Source organism: Chelon labrosus (genome assembly GCF_963514085.1).
Source record: "Chelon labrosus genome assembly, chromosome: 3".
Taxonomy (NCBI): Eukaryota; Metazoa; Chordata; class Actinopteri; order Mugiliformes; family Mugilidae; genus Chelon; species Chelon labrosus.
The window spans coordinates 3,885,363-3,906,038 of record NC_140339.1 but is presented as its reverse complement, the minus strand read 5'-3'; the positions used below and the strand labels follow the sequence as shown (position 1 = coordinate 3,906,038).

The 20,676-nt window shown below is 44.8% G+C and overlaps 1 protein-coding gene across 1 annotated transcript in view; it reads left to right on the top strand.

Moving 5' to 3' along the window:
* Positions 1-20,676, top strand: part of igdcc3 (immunoglobulin superfamily, DCC subclass, member 3) — a gene marked incomplete at both ends in the record, with an annotated part of 69,520 nt that overhangs the window by 35,805 nt on the left and 13,039 nt on the right. The window contains 5 exons of the mRNA XM_084541958.1: positions 7,607-7,751; positions 7,841-7,971; positions 8,275-8,412; positions 11,886-12,044; positions 17,862-18,027. Of these exons, the coding sequence (XP_084398084.1) occupies positions 7,607-7,751; positions 7,841-7,971; positions 8,275-8,412; positions 11,886-12,044; positions 17,862-18,027 (739 nt within the window). The remainder of the gene's footprint in view (positions 1-7,606; positions 7,752-7,840; positions 7,972-8,274; positions 8,413-11,885; positions 12,045-17,861; positions 18,028-20,676) is intronic.

Genomic DNA, 20,676 nt, shown 5'->3' with positions numbered 1-20,676 from the left:
GGCTGCATCCTGCTGGGGATGGCTGCTGCCATCAAGGAGTGTCATTGCTATGGGGTGGGGGTGCCTGGTCTGGTCTAGGTGGGTGCTACATAAGTAACATCAACACCAATGAATGCCAGGTCCAAAAGTTTCCCAGCAGAACACTGAATTGTCACTAGATGGTCAATGTTATTAATTTCTCCTGTCAGTGGTTTTAATATTGTGGCTGACCGGTGTAGTTTTGAGTCGTTCATGGCTACGGTGTTGTTTCTTCTTCTAGCACCACTGTGACTCTAAGATGTGAATTTGCAAGGCCCCACCTTCTCCTCTAAATCTGATTCCATCTCTCCTGGCTGAAGGGCCGTCCATATAAATGATACCTGTCTTTGTTTCCCGAGCCTTACTGTCTTCATGCTAATGTGCACACCTGCCACTCGAGCTCAGGTGGCAGCTCGGCCGACGCTTTTTGCTCACGCGGGGGTCAAGACATGGTAAAGGTGTCGCTGTGACAAAGCATTAACCGAGGGGAATGGGTGTCAGGAGAAGACGGAGCAGCCCGTGCACTGCGTACCCCTTCTCTTTCATGGGCGATGAGCATCAGGCACCGCAAGCCGGCAGATTGATCACGGCAGTGCCCGAGCCTGGGTGCAGGGTTCGGGGAGGAGGAGGAGGAGGAGGAGATGCTGGTGGTGGTGGTGGTGGTGGTGGAAGGGTGGGGGCTAGCGGGGCAGGGAGCCAATAAAATATCACATCTGCATTAAAATGCCATCTCCAGGGTCCCGGCACCGGGTCTGCTATTTCAGGGATGCCTATTTAAAGGCTGTTGAAGTGCGGGCTCTCCACGCTGGAATAGCACCGTACACCATCTCCATTATTTATGGGACTCATCTCTATTTTACTGGTTTACCGAGGTGGGGGGGCGGGGGTGGTGGGAGGGGGGGCGGTGGGCGCGGCAGTCATCACCGCTGCTTGAACAACATGTGCTTAATGATGTCACAGGCTTGAGAGGACTCCTGGGGGTGGGGTGCGATGAAGAGCTGAGCAAACGGTGGAAATGTACGATGGAGGGCTTGGCGAAGGGGGGGGGGGGGGTGTAGGTGGAGGCGAAGGGAAGGGAAAGGAAGGGAAGTGGAGGGTTTGGGGGGGGCTTTGACATTATAACACGAGGGTTCACTGAAGCTTTACGCCATAGCTGCAGGTTTGAACGGTGCTGCAGGAAGTCTGTCCCTCTGCTGGCATCATTACCTCTGTCATAGCAATGAATCATCCAACAGCGTGGTGGGGGGTCGGGGTGGGCGAGGGGGGGGCGACGGGGGTGGCGGGCATCCACATGTGAACACAGGTCTGTAAAGAAAATAAAAAAAATTGCTATTGGCTGATCCGGTCAGCGCAGTGGGAGTTGTCGCGGGAACTGCAACAGTTTGGTCTTTTTAATCACCGTGTTAATTATTGTCTGTTGAGTATTTGTGCGAAAGTAATAAAGAGAATGGATCATTACTTTGGGCCATTAGACGAAAAAGCAATTCACCGATGGGTTATTCAGATAATCACCATTTAATCTACATTCCTTCATTAGATAAATGTGACTCGCTCGCACGGAGGCGCCCGTAAATCCATTAAAAATGCGATGTACATGACTTGTGGTGGGGAACTGAGTGATGGAGATACTCATCAATATCGGCTGCCCTTCCAGCTTGTTATTGGCCCTCAAATCCAATAACTGGTAATAGTATATCTGCGCTTGCGTTCATATTTCATCCTTTGTGGTTTTTCCAGATTCCAGGCTAAGCAATTCAAACTTCGGCCTTTTCAAACCGATTTCCGTGTTCTGCTTCACGCCAACGAAGAACGGGACGGTGCCAATCGCTTTGGACAAGATCTAATTTACAGCTTAGCATCTTGTTTAAATCACAGCGCTTCCACCGTCTCCGACCTTCCCTCATATTACTCCCTCAATCATTCTCCTTTTGCGGTTGTCACCGAGGAACTGTCAACCATATGTTCAACGGGCATTCTGCTCCCCCGCGCGCTCCTGTATGGATTTCTTTTTAGCGTGCACCCCGGCCATTCTCTGCCCCTATTGCAGTAATTAGACCTGCTCCATTTAAGCCAGCAGTGTCACGCTGGCAGTGGACAGTCTTTAATCATGTGTGAGTGTCTGTCAACACTTAGCAAAGCATGAGCGAAAAACAATGGAAGCGCAGGTCTGTAGCGGCCCGGGCATTCGTTGGGTGGTGGTGGGGTGTGAGTGGGGGGTAAGTGAGAGCGCCTCATTGCCTCGTGCTTGTCCTTCTCTCTCTTACAGCACGGAGTGGGATCGATATAGTCGTGGGTTTCTGTCGAAGCAGCTCTTTGCGTTTGTTAATATGCGCCGCGTGTGCATGTAGCTGGTGGCGGTTAACAAGTTTCTCTGCTGCATGCATTTAACCGCGTATGCAGATCTCTTGTGATGTTTTTAAAATTGTTTCAGTTTTTTTGTTGCTTTTTTTTTTTAGTTTCAGGGGTGTGGGCCTCTTAGAGAAGTCATGTTTTATGCATGAGGGCTATGGGTGGGGCCCGTTAGGGGGTTGTGTCAGCGGACGCACACAACAGCCAGATCAGCGGACACCATGACTACTTGGCAGAGATGCACAAGAAAGCTCTCGTAGGCACTGAACCCCCTTTGTTCCCCAACGTTCGAGTGCCCCTGTGTTCTCGGTGGACAGGGCATGCAGCAGTGTGCGTGCATTGGTGTATCTTCATTTGGGACTGTATTCTAAAGACAGTTGATCACATCAGTGACCAAAGGGTATTTAATTCAGTGCTATATGCACGGTTTATACTTCTGCATCACTTTCAGGTAGGAGGAAGTGCCTGTTGGCTATGGCACTAGGGTTTCCACAAGAGCCGTGATTGGTCCGCTTGGTATTTCCAGCTGCTTCTCCATCTCCGCAATTTTCAAATTGATTGTTTTGGATCAATAAAGACGGAACACATCGAGAAAAGGCTGACCGAGAAGGTTCGGAGATACAAAAATTTGTAGGACTCGTCTTCGGTGAAAGTTCGGCGAAACTTCAGTCGCCATTGTTGAAAGTGAAGCAGGAAGTATAAATGGTTCGCACCGACGTATGTAGGTTACGCCACCCATGTCACCCGTGCAGAGGCATAATTCGCTCTTGGATGGGAAATATACCATTTTTTACAACCTGGACCTTATTTCTGGCATAAAATACGATCGTTTACTCACCCATATAACTTTGGTGTTGTTTGGACGATACTTACATCCGCTTATATCCATATAGTGGGAGTGACTGGGGCACCGAAACGCAGCCTCTAAATAACGCATTATGTGCCGCGAAACTCGTTCATTTCACGCTATTCCCCGTTGAGTCTGGAGTTACCTGTTATCATCATCCGATGAACGAATTTCACGGCAGATAATGTGTTATTTAGAGGCTGCGTTTCGGTGCCCCAGTCACTCCCACTATACGGATAAACGCGGATCTAAATATCGTCCGAACGACTCCAAATGACACCAAAGTTATATGGGTGAGTAAACGATCGTATTTTATGCCAGAAATAAGGTCCAGGTTGTAAAAAAAAAGGTAATTCCCCTTTAAGGAAGCCAGTCGTAGCCTGTTCACAGCAGACCAAGTCAGAAAGCATTGCTTTTGTCAAAACTGTCTAGAGCAGAAGTGAGAAACCCACAAACGTGCTCTTATGATTCAACTCTCGATTGAAACATACAATAATAACTTCTGGCAAGTTTGTAGTGGGTTTCATTTTATTTTATAGCCTCAGAAAATTGAAATGTTCAAGAGCTTTCACTTCAGCGCGGTAAAAGGGAGAAGAGGAAAAGAGATGGACGGGCACAGTGAAGGTGGTTTCGTGATGAAATATCTCCCTGACATCAAAGCCGCCGATGCTTTGCGGCGAAGTTGTCCTAAAACATTTTATGGGTAGAAGGTTGTGAGTCCCGGGTGGAAAAAAAATAAAAATTGCAGTTGGGCCCTTGAGATAGGCACTTAGGCTGAATTACACCAGTAAAATGTACAGCTGTTTAAGTGCGGCCTCGTAGCGGAGGGGCAAAATAAAAATAATATGAGCCAGAGAAAAAAAAAAAAAAGAAAAACTGTCAGGCTAAGAGCAGGCGGCTTTTTATTTGAGACAAAATACCACATGCCACAATGTGCCGCCTCTTCTCACAGAGATGTCGCGGCTCGTGAAGAGAGAAACCGTCACTGTGTGCTAAATTAGCCTGGCCTCGTTTTCATTAGGGCTCCGTATATCCATTCAGAGATCTAAGTTCAAGCTCTGAAATGGAATAATCACAGTTTTAGACTACATTACAGACACTGGTGTAAAGTACAGCCTCTCTACATGAAGGATCTATCTGTCGCCACTTCTCTTGTCCATTAACTTTAACGTTTGGGCTTTGGTTTTTATCTAACTGGCTTCTAAGCGGCTGTGGCTCAGCAGGTAGCTCGGCGGGTTAGCGGTCCCCAAATGTCCTTGAACGAGACGCTGAACCCCCGCTTGCTCCCAGTCCTCGACGAATGGATAGATGTGTCACTGGGCCTGATCAGACCTCGCATCAAGATCCAATCTGGTCGAGCCGATCACGTAGCCCCCCCAGGTCGCACTGAGATCGCATTCAAAAGATCAGACCTCTTTTGAATGGGTCGCTTTAGAGACTGCATGAAAAGGAAAAGGCACCGTAAGTGATGTTTGTGCAAAAGTAAATAAATCTAAGTAAGAATTTACAGATTAAAGTGTTTAATATGAGTACACGAGTGAGACTGTGTGTTAATTATTGATGCGGTCATGCTGGGATGTATGTAGACCAAGACTGGTCACATTAGCTATAGTAACTTGCACATAAAAAACGCTCTTGAGAACCACAAGTAAAAAAAGACAAATAGTTGAAGATTGTTAAAAAATAAAAGTAATAAAATAATTTAAAAAACAAATAAATAAATAAATACAAAATAAATAAATAAAACTAAAATATAATAAAATAAATAAAAATGAAATAAAATTAATTAATTAAAATAAAAAATAAAATAAAATAAAATAAATATATAAATAAAGATCTAAAATAAAATAAAATAGACAGACAGAGACAGAAGTGAATATATGTAGATAATAAGGTGGAGTTACAGAGAGGTGAGTTGTTGTACAGCTGGACTGTGTAGGGTGTGAATGAATTCCTGTAGCGTTCACTGTGGGAGTGGAGCTGGATCAATCTGTTAAGTTTATTAAGTTTATTTACCTTCATTACCAGAGATTACGGTGCATACGGAAAGTTATGATATGAGCTTTTGTTTGGGTCTAACTAACGTCAGGACGGAGAATAATACAGAATAACTAAAGGTGTGATCACACGTACATTGCTCAGGACAGATCTGAAAGTGAGGTCTGAACTGACTGTGATTGTAAAGAGCTTCGAGTACCAATAGGTTGAAAAGTGCTATATACTATAAATAAAAAACTATTTACCTTTGAAATGCAGACATTATTAACTGTGCAACATCTTTTAATCAACTCTCTACAGTAGTATAAAATGAACGCAGATGAACATGTCAGGTTTAATGCAGACGCAGTCGACAAGTCGGTAAAGAAGAAGTAAACTAACAGAGCAACACAAACACACAGAGACAAGCCGAGCATGTCTCAGGAAGTAAATAATAAGCCTCCTAACTAATGCTGCTGACTACTCGCTCACGCTCTAAGTAATTAACGCAGAGTCAGGGAAGGAGGTTACGAAATAATAAGGGATTCGTTCCTCCCGTTATCCTGACAGTGTTCGGATAAGTCCTCGTTCGTCCGAGTTAATTATGGCTGACATTTAAATGAGTGCACTTCTGTTGGAGACGGTGGAGTGAATGTTGAAGAAGAGGGCCTCTCTCTCTAATTGAGTTTGTCGCTGGCTCCACCTTGGACGCCGTCTTTGTTCCTCGAGAGGAGATGCAAGGTGCAGCAGGAGAACGCTCTCAGCAGGGACATGGATGCTGGTTTTTCTAATCAGCACTCTCTCTCTCTCTCTCTCTCCCTCTGTGTGTGTGTGTGTTGTCTGTATTAGCATGTGTTTTTAAAAACCTGCCCGGCCTACATACTAAATGTTAACATATGGCAGGAAATCCATACGCCTGCTCCGTGCCTTACATGATCTGCTTCAGATCTGCTTCTGCAGAACCGATGGCTGCGGTTTACGTAGCGCTGCATGTACACGTGTCTCAGAACGGGACGGAGTCTTTGAATGGGTTTTGTGGTGAAACGCAAACGCGCTATTAAAAACCTCAAATGTGTTTCTTGGTGGTGATGCTATTTCAGGAGCTAACTCTTTGGAAGTAATGTGGGAAGTAGGGATGACACGGTCAAGTTTATATGCCACTGCGATACAGATCTCAATCCGATCTTAAATAAACTAAATGTCCTCCCTTGGAGATTCATAAAGTCTTTTCTTCTCTTCCTTGTCTTCTCCTAGAGTTAACTGGATTCAGTCCAGTAAACATTTCTGTCAAAGTTAACCTAGTGTGGAGAGGGTAGCTCGCACCTTGGCTCCAGAAAACCTGTGTCCTCTGCTCCAGAAGTGTTCTGGTTTAACTCCCTAACCCTCTCTAGACGTCTCCAGGAAACTTTTCTCTTCTTTTAAACGCAGCGTTTGTTCTTGTTTCGGTGCAGCCTTTGCCTGAGTGCACTTGGCGTATTCAGTCTTTCTTTTGCTTGTGTGTTGAATCAAGGTGGTCGTGTAAGCATCGTGGGTGTATTAGAGTGTACTCTTAAAGAAGATGCAGACACTGGAGCACTTTCTCATAACTTTTAGTAAGGAGAGCGTTGTAGTGATCCCACTCTTGCTCTTTCCCTAAAACCAAACAAAACACAGAAAGACTCTTCTTCCCTGGACTTTTTTGAGCATTAAATAAAATAAACCATATTGACTAATCATTGAGGGTCACCAAACATCCACTTTGCATAATTTACAAATTTCTGTCTGACTGACTTCATTCTTCATAGTAAAGTTCTTCCACACAGCAGAAATGTTTTGTCACATAATTTTGGTTCCTCCTCTTCCGCAGTTACTGCAGCTTTGACGCTAGCCAATGAAGAGGATTGTTTTTTTTTACAATACAGGGACGGGGTTTTAGTTTATCTCAGACCTAAAGTAAATAACTATAAAAGATCAGGCTTGGCTGAAGCCTGATACCGATCCGTAGGGGGAAGAATGGCTGTATGCAGTTAGAATCAAGACTGGATTATTACTCAGACTTTAAGAGAATCAGTTCAATAGTTAGTTGTAGAGCGGTTTTCTTTCTAAGAAATGTACTCTGCACGAATCTCTGCACCAACACCTGCAAAAGTGTAACTTCACCACAATTTATTTAGGAGGAAAACACCTGCAGAATAATAAAAAGAATAATTTTGTGATATCCAAAAATGAAATCTCCTCCAAGCATGCATCTGCGGATATAGTCCGTCTCCGTTGCTTGCCTCTCTCTGTCTTCTTGTAATCCCACACTGACTGTGATGTTGCGATCCGTGGGGGCTACGCCATCTGCTGCAGCACTCCTCGAGCAGTCAGGCTCGCCGCGTAGCCGTTTAGCGACGTTGCGACCTAATATTCCTCTCTCCCTCCCTCCCTCTACAGCCATGGCAGACTTCCACGTCCAGCCGGAGTCTGTGCACGCCGAGGAGGCCGGCGTGGCCCGCTTCCAGTGCCAGATCCACGGTCTGCCGGAGCCCGTCATCAGCTGGGAGAAAGACAGCCGTCCGGTGGACACCAAGGACGAGAGGTTGTACACGACAGCATGGCCTGATATTTTGTTTTTCTCTTGAAAACCAAGTCTCATCCCCTTTTTTTTTTTATCTCCTTCGCTTGTAGGTACACTCTTCTGCCCACAGGTGTTCTGCAGATCACGGGCGTGCGCGAGGAGGACAGTGGACAGTTCTGCTGTGTGGCCCATAACAGCGCCGGAGTGAAACATAGCGCTGAGGCACTCCTGACTGTTTCAGGTTGTTATATTTAACTAATGTAACATCTACATTATATGAGGAGACTTTTATTTAGGCTAAGCGTACACATTTGTTCTCTCCACTGCTCAAATGCCATCACTGCGTCCTGTGTCTTCTATCTATCTATCTACTGCGGCATATAAACCAAGAAGACTTCCCAAACCTATTGTCCCTCCACCTGATCTTAGAGATACAGCATATTGAGCTAATGCACTCCAGAGAAATCCAATTAAAGGTTGCCATCCATCATGCTCCCTCTCATCTCCGACTTCCCCGTTTCTTTTTTTTTTTTTTCTCTTCCAGGCTCTCAGTCATCTGTTTACAAAGAGCCCATGATCCTGGTCGGTCCGGAAAACCTAACCCTCACTGTTCACCAGACCGCCATCTTGGAGTGCGTTGCCACTGGATACCCTCGACCCATCGTGTCTTGGAGCAGACTAGGTGAGAAAAACTATAAGAAGCCGCATATACAGTATGTAATTTGAATTTTTTTTTAATTTGTGTGTTTTTGAGGAATTACGTGTCACTGAAGCCTAGATGCGACCACAGTGTGAACCCTCTGTGTTTTATGTGTTCTTAGCAACTCAGTTTTATGTTGTGTAATGCACGCGCGTGTGCAGAATACATTTGATACAGCACATCTATCGTGTATACACGAGTCAATGGGATCCGACATCAGGCCTTAAGGCTAAACATTATGTTCCTCTCCGTGTTGATAAATCCACGCTTCGTCTCCTCATGAAGTTCAACCTCCTTGGAAGCTCTGGAGAGCCTCTGAGTAATTGCTACGAAGTGCTGAGACAGATACGATTAGTTTTCTCCTTCCTCTGTGTGAATTTTTTATTTTTTTCCCCGTGACAATCACTCAAAGTCTGTCGAGTCCGATTTTTCAGTCTGTTTTCTTTACCTATTATCCAATCTGTTTTGCCGTTTCAAATGTAAATTGCCGCCCCTCCCAAGCAGTTGGGCCTAATCAGATTGGGGGTATTACCTTACACAATGTTGCCGGAATGAAATGCTAACACGGTGGGATTTGTATGTATTAGATTACGGCGGAGAGGCCGGGATAAGCCGCATAATGAATCTGATAGTTTCACATCAGTCACTCCTTAATGCCAGAGTTCGTTTGCTGCTATTCATTGAACGGCACCGCGGCCCGCTAGCTTGTGCTCTTTCTTCTCTGACACTAAGTTAATTAGAGCCTGACAGAGAGAAACTGATGGGGAAAGGGGAGGGGGGAGCACATGAGAGAGAGACAATAAGAAAAATAGTGGAAAAAGGGCAAGAAACGAACAAAAACCCGCTTCTGTTGAGACAAAGACGTGGCTGTCGCTCCTCAGAAAAATGCAGCAATAAAACACATCATAATGGCAGCGGCAGGACAAAACCACTTGGCAGGGAAGTTGGAGTGATTTATCTGATCTCAATAACCTGTCGTGAATAATCACATATACTGTCTTCATAATTCATTACCCTAAAATGACGTATTGTTTATTACAGAGACTGTGAAGAATTGAGATTTAATCTAACTTCGAATATAATGGAGGGTTTGGAATTGAGTTGGAAGATGTTGGGACTTTTAAATTGTTCTTGCTGTCTTATAGCAGGATTGTCTTCTCTGTTATCGGTGTTACCAGATGTATTTCTGCATGCTATTATCCAAACAACTATTCGATTTGCAAACAGTTAAAACTTGCCTTGATGGTTAACAGTGGCGGGCTGTTCATTTTCCACCTAGGCCTTCAATGCTCTCCAACCTTAAAGGGGAACTACTGTTTTTTACAACCTGGACCTTATTTCTGGGATAAAATACCATAGTTTACTCACCCATATAACTTTGGTGTCATTTGGAGTCGTTCGGGAGATAATTAGATCTGCTTATATCCATATAGTGGGAGTGACTGGGGCACCGAAACGCAGCCTCTAAATAACGCATTATCTGCCGCGAAACTTGTCGGATGATGACAACAGGTAACTCCTGATTCAACGGGGAATAGCACTAGCGTATCATAACAAAATATTGGTGAAATGAACGAGTTTCGCGGCAGATAATGCGTTATTTAGAGGTTGCGTTTCGGTGCCCCACTCACTCCCACTATATGGATATACGCAGATCAAATTATCTTCCGACTGACTACCAATTACACAAAAGTTATATGGGTGAGTAAACGATCGTATTTTATGCCAGAAATAAGGTCCAGGTTGTAAAAAATAGTAGTTCCCCTTTAAAACACGTATTAACACGATCATTACGAACCCACTGCCGTAGAAACCATCAACGTCATATACGCAATAAAGATTACGCAATAAAACAGGTGGTTGCATCTTATAGGGAGATGAATGCCATTACTAAAGCAAGAAACTCGCTGGGCACCAGCGCCACGTACGTCAAATCCAGCAGAAGCATCAATGTCGACCCAATACAATGACAAAAATATACATAAAAGATGTAAATATAATTCATTTTACTCGCTAGAACTTAAGAAAAAATTTTGAGTTCTCCTCTGAGCCTGTCAGTCAAGGGTAGCGCTCATAGTCGCTGACCTGAAAGTGGCAGACACACCCTTTCGCCACCTGAGTCAGGCTAGCTAGCTCCAGGGTTGGGCAGCCCTTTCTCACAATGTCCAGCTTTTCCTTCAAAGTCCACAGTGAAAATTACTTTCTAAGAAGATCTGCAACCAAGTCAATAGCCTGTCCTCCTTCCGCCATCGTGGGTTCAAATAATAGTTGTCAAAACGTTAACAGGGACGATTTGTGTGTGCATCTCACAACAGATGAACATGAACCGCTAGCTTGGCTTAAACGGAGTGGCTCCGTGACCGTCTAATCAGAGGACACGAAAACGCTGACGCTACCGTAGGCCACAGAGAAGGCCTAAGAATATGCACTTGAAAGGTTAAAGGAACAGCGTCATTACAAGGTGTTTCAAACTTCAGCCGCCTGCAGTTTTAATTGTGAAGGCAGATTTCTTTGACTCCGGCAACACATGACGGCTGAAATATGATTGATAAAAGTTCTAATGCATCCACGTTTAGGCCAACAGAGAAGGCTTTGCCCACCTCTGATGGTTAAAGACATGAAAGGTTAACCAAAAAAAAAATAAATAAAATACACCGCTGACTTTTGACCATATGTGCTGGAGCTCCTTTCTCTGTGTGAGTCCAGCACGGGGCCCATCTCGCGGCCCTCCCTCCCTGCCCCCTTTAACACGTCAAATCTTAACCGTGCAGGTGCGCAAGGCTGCAGATGGCGGTCATAGATGGGATTAAAAAATGCCCCCTCGGTCCCATAGCTAATATCAGAGGGCCGGCTGAACCATTGTCTGGGTTGACTCTTGCAGATAGGGGACGCAGGGAAAGTGTGAGCTTATCATGTAAGCGCAGCGAGAGCAGAGAGGAGGCAGCTATGGATTGTGTGAGGAGATTAGAAGTTGCAGTTGGAGTTTCTGGTGAAAGAGTGGAGGCTGAAACTGCTGAGAAAGAAAAAAAAAAACGTTTCTGCTTAAAGTTAGAGAGAAGCTGCACTTCACCATAAAACTAAAAAGAATACAGCTTTTCACTGACGACGTCTCGAACTCTGAGTTAAAAAACTGCTGTGTCGCTACTGTAGCTGCAAACTCATTGACCCTCCTCTATGTTGCACCGGCCGCCTCGTCGCATTATAGTCCTGAAAATCACACACTGTTAAAGCTGCATCACTGGGGGGACAGAAATAGCTCAGGCTCTGTCAGCTTGAGGCTGTAAACTTTCATGATGTTGAATTACTGTTTCTTTCTAGCTCTGATCTTTACAGCAGTACACACACCCGCCGACCGCCCCTCCTAACATACGCATTACAGCATGTGCACACTGGTCCTATATAAATTCCTTTCACATCCTTCTGAACTCTTCTTCTTCTTTTCCCCCCCTGATTAGACGGCCGTCCCATTGGGGTGGAGGGAATCCAGGTCCTCGGCACAGGCAACCTGATGATCTCGGATGTCGGCGTGCAGCACTCAGGGGTGTACGTGTGCGCCGCCAACAAACCGGGGACCCGTGTCCGTAGGACCGCTCAAGGACGCCTGGTGGTCCAAGGTGAGTCCTGGATGAGAAGCATGTGATTTTTACATATAAAGAGGTGTTCAGACAAACTAACGGCACTTAAACCAGCTGTGGTAAGTTGATAAGGTAAAGCTCTGTGGGAGGACTGAACAGGGAACATGATCACCGTGACATGACTGCAGCCACCTCCGCCTCTAGCTGAAGCCGTCTCTACTCGGATGTGTTGTTTTGCAACCCTACCCCCCTCCATGCCACCAATGTTCTTTAGAGTAGGTGGCGTTTGATTTAAATTCCTAACGGTGGTGCAGATCTGTCAGACTTCAGGTTTTGCATGATTTGCACCCAAAGGAAAACCAAACCATATGTTTTCGGTTTAGCACTGATGCCTCACAGCCAAAAGGTTCTGGGTTTGAATCCATGGGCCCACACGGTCAAAGTTATCATGTGAAACTGTATTACATCTGTGGAGGAACATGTGATTGCATCTTTTCTAGCAAATAGCTTTTTTAGAGATAGGGTGGACGAGGAATGGATTTTATTTATTTATTTATTTATTTATTTTTTTCATTTGGCAGCAGTCCCATCTCTAATCAACAGAGGAGTGGACACTGTGCTCAAAGTTTCCATAGGGGATAGTTGCTGATTAGAGATGGGACTCAGGAGGTTCAGGAGATGGTATTGAGACCAGGTCTGTATGAACCAAGTACTGTAATCATGGAGATGAATAAAGGCAACTCTGGGGAATTCTGTGTAACCTTCATATGGAAATATTATGGTATTTCCGCAACTGTTGAGTGTCTCGTTGTGAAATTCATGTTTTCATTCCACACTGAGGATGATGATTTAGACCTTCAGAGCGAGGACATTTTGTCCGGTCCTCACTTCTTTACAGGAGTGTTTGAGGGTCCAGGCTACTACTAGGGTTAGGGAATGAATTATGTCTATGGTTTTCACTACCATCAAATTCACCGAGCCGATAGCGAGCGTCGGGTGAACACAGATGTAGCGGCGTTTGGGGAATTTAGTTTTCAAAGAGAAAGCGATGATGGCTAGAAGAGCGTACATGGGCAATGTCTTTTATGTTCTGCTTGTGTTACTGTAGCAGGTTAGCCAGGCAAAATCTGGATGACTAAACTAACACTAAAATACACGATAATGTGGCTCTACTCTCGGACTGGACTGATCAAACTTTGGCTCCAAACTCGTAAAAAGGTGCTGCCCACATCCCTGGGAAAATACCGTCCGTTTGGCCAATGAGAGGAAGTTAAGACGCATTGTCCATGTTTATTTATATATATATATATATATATATATATATATATATATATGATACACACCCCATGTCTGTCCTCACCCATTTTCTCTCATCCACACTCTTTTAGCTTTCCCTCTTTTTCTCATCCCAAAGTATGACTAACATTGCAGCAAGTTATCACGCCACAGTCTCTGTTTTCGTTCATCCACTCTGTGAAAATGTGGTGAAGCAACACATCGCCGTCTCTGCCGCAGCGATCTTAATAATCACTTATAGCGTGCGGTGCGCCGTTATTTTCAAATCTTGCTGCGTGTGCATGTGTGAGATTACAAATGTGGGGAAGACCTGTGAAGTTTTTTTTCCCTATACTGTACGCGCACGATGCAACGCGAATCACAGAATCGGTGTGTCTGAACCTGGCTTCTGCTCCCATCAAACACTTTCATGGTACCGGGCTGCAGGACTGTGAAGAATGGATGAAGAGAGAACCAAACAGAGGGAAAGCACTTTAAGAGGGCAACTTCAAAGGAACATCAGACTCTACATGCTTCACCTCGCAGCAGATAATTGGCCATTAAGTTATGGTCTGATGCCAGCATGTCGCACATACTTATATGAAAGATTCACTAGACTTCATTAAAGACATATGGTGCATATCTATGTATTGAGAGTGTGTTAGTATCACACAGAGATATTGGTATTATCTTTTACAAAGCCTCATCACTGTATCACTTGGAACAAGTGCTTGTTGCATTCTCTACATGATACGGTTTGAATATTTCGGCCTGTGATACGTGGTATACGAACGAAACGCTGCAGTTTGATGCTAGTTTGAATGCAGCAAATAGTTATTTTAAAAATGGATGTACGTGGCATCAGAGAGAGGAAAAGACTAAGTACTATCACACTGAAGAAGAGGCTGGATGTGTGAAAATGCAGGAAATAGAACGATCAGCCACAACATTATGACCACTGAAAGGAGAAGTGAACAACCTTGATCATCTTGTGACAGTTCAGTGTTCTGCTGTGAAACTTTTGGACCTGGCATTCATTGGTGTGGATGTTACTTAGACATGTAGCACCCACCTAGACCAGACCAGATCAGGCACCCCCACCCCATAGCAATGACGAACAACGTTCTGTTGCCAAACACCACAGGACACCCTTAGAAGGCCCATGTCCATTCTCTGATGAGTCACCACAAGGGAGACCGGCACAATATTAGGAAGGTGGTCATAATGTTATGCCTGATTGGTGAATAAATAAAATTTAATTAAATCTTCTCTGATTCGGGGTCAAAGTGCCTGTAGTCTGAGTCCGGCACTAGAGAGATGGATGGTTTAGACCAAGAGAAAGAGCGCGCTGTGGGTGGCCCTGAGCATTAATTGTCAACAAGCAGGAAACATTCAGCGTCCGCCTCGCTCTCATATTGATCAGGTGGACCACACTTTGCTTCAGTACATAGCGGCATTGATCGGGATCAATATTTCATTTCATCTGCCTGTCAGCTCTGAGACAGGCCCTTACCCTAGCGGGGACAAAGACAAAAAGCCACGGATGTTAATTATGTGCCGGTGCCTTTGGTTTTTGTTATTGATCTGTGGAAAACAAAGGTGTACCGTCGTCTCCGTGCAGGCCCGTGTTCCATTACGAGGAAAAAAATGTTCTACTCGGAAAAGGTCTATTAGTGTATGTAGTCACAACTTGACACCTGTGCGACTAAAGGGCTATCATTTCAGCGTCAGTACAGCGGTCAGAAACTCGAAATTAATGCAGACGAGAGTAAAAGTGCACTTATACAGTAAATGGGGTTGATTCCAGCTCCTTTGGGGCATTAGGAGAGAGAGAGGAGAGTAACAAAGGTCGAAGGAGGAATCAAATTGGAAGAGCCAAAAGGGAAAAACAAGAGCAAGATGGATGGCTGGCGCTGATGGTCTAACCCACACCCTTACAGGTGCAAATCAATATCTACCCGAGCTCCCGCCTGACCTTCACCTTTAAGTCAGCCCTCAAAGAACACAGCAAGAAACAGAGAGAAAGAGAGAGAGCGAGAGAGAGAGAGAGAGAGACAATGAAGCCAGGGAGGAGAGAGATAAATGAAAGGACCATCTCACGCTGTCAGCTGCGTCCATTCAAGTGCCTGTGGGCCCCTTAGCTTTTCCAGTGGGAGAATGGAGGCGCTTACATTGAAAAAGTGTCAAACAACAATTTTTTTTCCCTATTAGGACGGGAACAACAAGGAGGACGGAAGCAAACAAACGACAGGGACCAGAATGAGACTGGACAAAAGGCAGAACACGGGCGTCGGTGATAAAGAGCGGTGGCATTCTGTACGATTGTCTCCAAACAGATCAGACTCAATAAATCGTTCCCGCGGATCCGTTGTTTTCCGCGCAGCCAGATGCGGATGTTAACTGTTCCCTGCTGCCACGAAGCTCCATTGTTGTCAAGGTTTATCGCCACTGACGTGTTTCTTTCGTTCCAGTGAACACTGACGGCTGCAGTTTAATTTGAGTCAATCACGCTCACACTGCGGCTATAAATATCGACTGGTGCACTAAATGTGTATTAATCCAGCTGCAGCTGAATGTTATCCAAAGAAAACTCAATAAAATTTAGTGTTGTTTGACAATGATTTGATAAAAAACAACATCTGTGACTGGGGATTTCAGTCGACTGGATTCAGCCCAGTAAATATTACTGTCAAAGTTAATGTAGTGTGGAGAGGGTAGCTCGTACCTTGTGTTCTCTACTCCAGAAATGTTCTGGACATTCTTCTTCTCCAGTCATGAACTTCTTCTTCATGGTTTTTGCACCTTTGACGCTAGCCAACCACCATTAAAACAGAAGAAGAAGAAGACATTTTGCTTGCGGCACAGTGGTGTGGTGGTTAGCACTGATGCCTCCCAGCGAAGAACCTTCTCTCCAGGTACTCCAGCTTCCTCCCACCGTCCAAAGACATGCTGGTTAGGTTCATTGGTGATTCTAAATTGGCCGTAGGTGTGAGTGTCTCTCTGTGTTAGCCCTGAGATAGACTGGCGACCTGTCCAGGGTGGACCCCGCCTTTGGGATATGACCCACCAGAGGACAACCGGTTACAGAGAATGAATGAATGAATGTAGAAGACATTTTGACGGTACAGGGATGTGGTTTGGGTTTGCAGCAGACCTAAAATAACTTAGCTGAAGCCCGATACCGATCTAAAATGCCTGGATGAGATTTAAGTCTTCAGTGGGAATCAATGGGTGCTTCATCTTCTCTTCTACTTCACAAAGTGCTGAGCCATGGACTGGTGAAGACATTCGGTCAAAAACAAAGAGTTACTGCGACTACATAGAAACTCTGACGTTATTCAAAACTTCACGACACCGTCTCACAACATCACCGTCACCCAATCAGAGTCTATGCTGCACATGCTGTTTTAACGGGCTTTGCAAGATTAATGTTGCTCCAATGTTTTCACCACAGACTTCAAAGTCTCACGCGCTGTGGCCAAACCTTGTGCAATATTTCTCGTCCTCCTCCAACACATCTGAAACTCATGAAACTCATCTGACAAGCCGTTGAAATTCAGTCTGTAGACGCGGCTCTTCCAGCTTCCAGACCTTTCTGCATGCGTTGCGAAGGAGTCACATTAAAGGACCCCAACCCACATGTGCTTCTTTAATGTGATTCCTTCACAAGAAGAAACACAGACTAGCGCTAGACCTATATTCACGTATGAAACATGGAGAAAACCGGAGATGGCAAAAATAGCAACGCGTGTGCAAATGCATGTGGTGTGTGTGTATGTCACCGATCCAGTTTATTCCTTCAAAAAGCGTTAGGGTTGATATATATATATATATATATATATACACAGCCTCCCTGAGGTTGTTCAGCTGCTTTAAATAATGATGAGGTAAATGACAGCGACGCACAAAAGATAGGACAATGGAGTATTTTTACAGCAGGCATTAGCTTAGCTATCTTTATCCTCTAATAACTCTTGAGATATAATTAACATAATGTTTCTGTATTACGTGGCTTTAAATTATTCAGACTATCAAATCACTGATAACTGCCGGGACAATAATGAGACGACGCGAAAGCAAAATTACCGACGCAGGAATGAAACTAAAGCAAATGGAACTTTAATCAGTCTTTGATTTAAAGTGTAGCACCTGCTCTGCTAACAGAACCATAGTATACTGTGTGAATAATTGACCAGCGCTGGAAGCTTGCTTCAGGGGGAAGAGACACCGGATATGATAAAGCTTTGAACTGCATCGCTTTATTTTCATGGTAGAGCGTCGCTGTCTTAAAGCACATTAGAGCCAAGTTACGCTGCTTTTCATTTTCCTGCCTCCCCCCCTCCCTCTCTCTCTCTCTCTTTGTATATTTCCCTGCATCTGCATCGATCCGGTGTCTCTCATAATCCTGCTAATTGACCCTGAATTATGGATTTACACGAGTATTTATACCATACACTTAAACCCAAGGCTCTTGTATTTCTCAGGACCGGATTTCTCCGGCACCGATCCGCTGCCTTTTGATTGTGGGAATAAAGGTTGCCTCCCCTGATGATATCCCTGTTTCCCTGCTTCTCTTTTCAGCTCCGGCAGAGTTCGTTCAACCTCCGCAGTCCATTGCGAGGCCCGTCGGCACCACCGCCATCTTCACCTGCCAAGCTCAGGGAGAGCCTGAGCCTCAGCTCACCTGGCTGAAGAACGGGCAGATTCTGGAGCCTGGGGGACACGTCAAACTCAGGAACAACAACAGGTAGACGAAACAATAAAAAATCAACTTGTTTTCACATGGGTGGGTGGTTAGCACTGATGTCTCACAGCAAGAAGGCTCTAGGTGGTTCCATGGGCCATGGTTCCTTTCTGTGTGGAGTTTGTATGTTCTCCCTGTGTCTGCGTGGGTTCTCTCCAGGTACTCCAGCTTCCTCCCACCGTCCAAAGACATGCTGGTTAGGTTCATTGGTGGTTCTAAATTGGCCGTAGGTGTGAGTGTCTCTCTGTGTTAGCCCTGTGATAGACTGGAGACCTGTCCAGGGTGGACCCCACCTCTCAGGGTGTACCCCGCCTCTCGTCCCAATGACTGCTGGGATAGGCTTCCACGACCCTCCACAGGACAAACGGTTACAGAAAATGAATTAAATTAGTCTAAAGTGAAAAAAGATTCTGATAATTCTGCCAAAATTAACGTCGTTAGTGACTAGTTTTGACTAAAGCCCTATTCGCACGGGATCCCCCCCCCCCCCGTCTGTGTTTCATGTTGCACATTCGCACGGGATGATCAAACTCTGTGTTTTACTCTAATTTACTATCCATAGTTCTGTCAGTACTACTTTCTGCATCACTCCACTGCATCTCAGAGGTCATTTTACACTTTCTGACAGATTTAGTCACTTTGCAACTGATAATAAAAAAATACATTTTTAAAAATAAAACATAATGAGACTATTGAACCCGGGGAATAAATTATGAACGACTTGGCAGTATTTAAATCAGCCCCAACTTGAGCGTTGATGAACACATTAATGCTTGATTTAATGATTTCATCCATCTAAACGGGCAAATGGCTCTGTGACATCTCCACTTCGCACCCTAACATCTGTCCAGACTTTGATTTACAGAACATCCTCCATGATTCTTAAGCGACAAGAGGCAGAAAATCAAACAAAAGTCTTGAAAAAGTAAAAAGGCACCGTCCCCCATCAAATCACAGAGATGCCAATTCACGCTGGATTAGTTTCATTACAGGACCTCTGTGTTATTTTTACTTTACAAATTAGGGACATGGACGATTCGAACGGGATTAAGATCACAGACGACCTCCGACATTATTACAAATTACCGGAGGCCCCCAGGTAAAACTAGTCCCGTGTGAATAGGGCTTAAATGGTTTAATTAAAAGTATTAATGTACTCAAACTATGAAAGATAATGACTCAGATGTGACTAATAAGCATTTTCGTCTGAAGACCAAATCAAAAATGACTGTCACACAGCGCAGACGTCTTTCACAGCCATCACACTGTATCTCCACATATTCGATCCCGGTTCACAGATTTGATTCGGGTGTCGGCGTTAATCACTTGATCCGATCGCTTGGCATCATCGAATGTTCAATTCGTCCGCGTTCCTGTCGCTTCCAACGCCGCAGCTGCTGGAATTCATGCCTGCCAAGCCCCGGTTTATCTGCGCCTTTGTATGTGAGCAGCATATCGACTGGATGTTGGATGTTTTCCCATGGCGGTCCCCAGGAATGTCATGAGGAGGAGGAGGAGGAGGAGGTGGAGGAACCAGCTCCGCTCTCAGCACCTCACACTGTAAACCCACACAGTGTTATTGTGTTACGGTGCTGCATGTGGCCTTGCACAGAGATCTAATATATATTTAAACATAAAAGAATAATGGCTGATAACCCATCAGAGCCGGGGTCTTCTGCACTGCTGTTGGTTTCAAGGCATCACTCGTGGATAAACACAAGTTTTTCATCTGTTGCTGTAACTGCTGCGTGAGTTATGGTATAAATAGACATGTTCTCCTGCAGTAAATGTATTTTTGAGTGAATTCTGTCATGCATTATTGCACGTTGACCCCTGGCAGCCAATCATCCATGTCTGTTATTAGATTCTGCACCAAAATAAAAAGAAATATGAAGTGGATATGTTAAGTATGCACCAAAAAAAATAAATAAGTAAATAAATAAAAATCGATTCTTGCACTCCACGGCAGTGAGTGAAGGGAGCAGACACCTCCATCGCTCACACACTCTGCTCCACTCCCACTCGCCTCCACCGGTCTATATTAGTCACCCAGATGGAAAGAGGGACTAACAAAGCAGCAGAGAGGAGAGGGAGCATATAAATGAGAGGCCAGACATAGACGTACCATAAAAAAAAGAGAAAAATTGGACGGGTGGCCGAAAGAGAAATGATGAGTCGGCGGGAAGAACAAATGAGGAAAGAGATAGAACGGCCGGTCGGAGCATCGCTGCTTTTCCACTTGCCACCATTACTGTATGACCTGCTATAATATGAATCTCATGCATCACAAACCCCGCTCTGTGATTGGTTAAGGAGGCAGGCCCGAGCTTGAGATCTGCCATTAGCTAATTAGCTCATAAACTCAGCTGGTTGACCAGGAAATGCAGTCAGCCATTTGGAGAACGGAGCCGCTCGATGTGGATCTCAAGAGTTGGCACCGTGCAGCCGGACTGAGTAGACACGGAGAACATTACCAAGTAATTCATTAGCACGCTCACTAGTGTAATATTACAAATTATCTGAAGGTGAAACCTCTGTCCTATCCAGACAGGGTCTTTATGCACATGCTCCGATCAGCCACAACATTATGACCACTGACAGAAGAAATAAATAACATTGACCATCTTGTGACATTTCAGTGTTCTGCTAGGA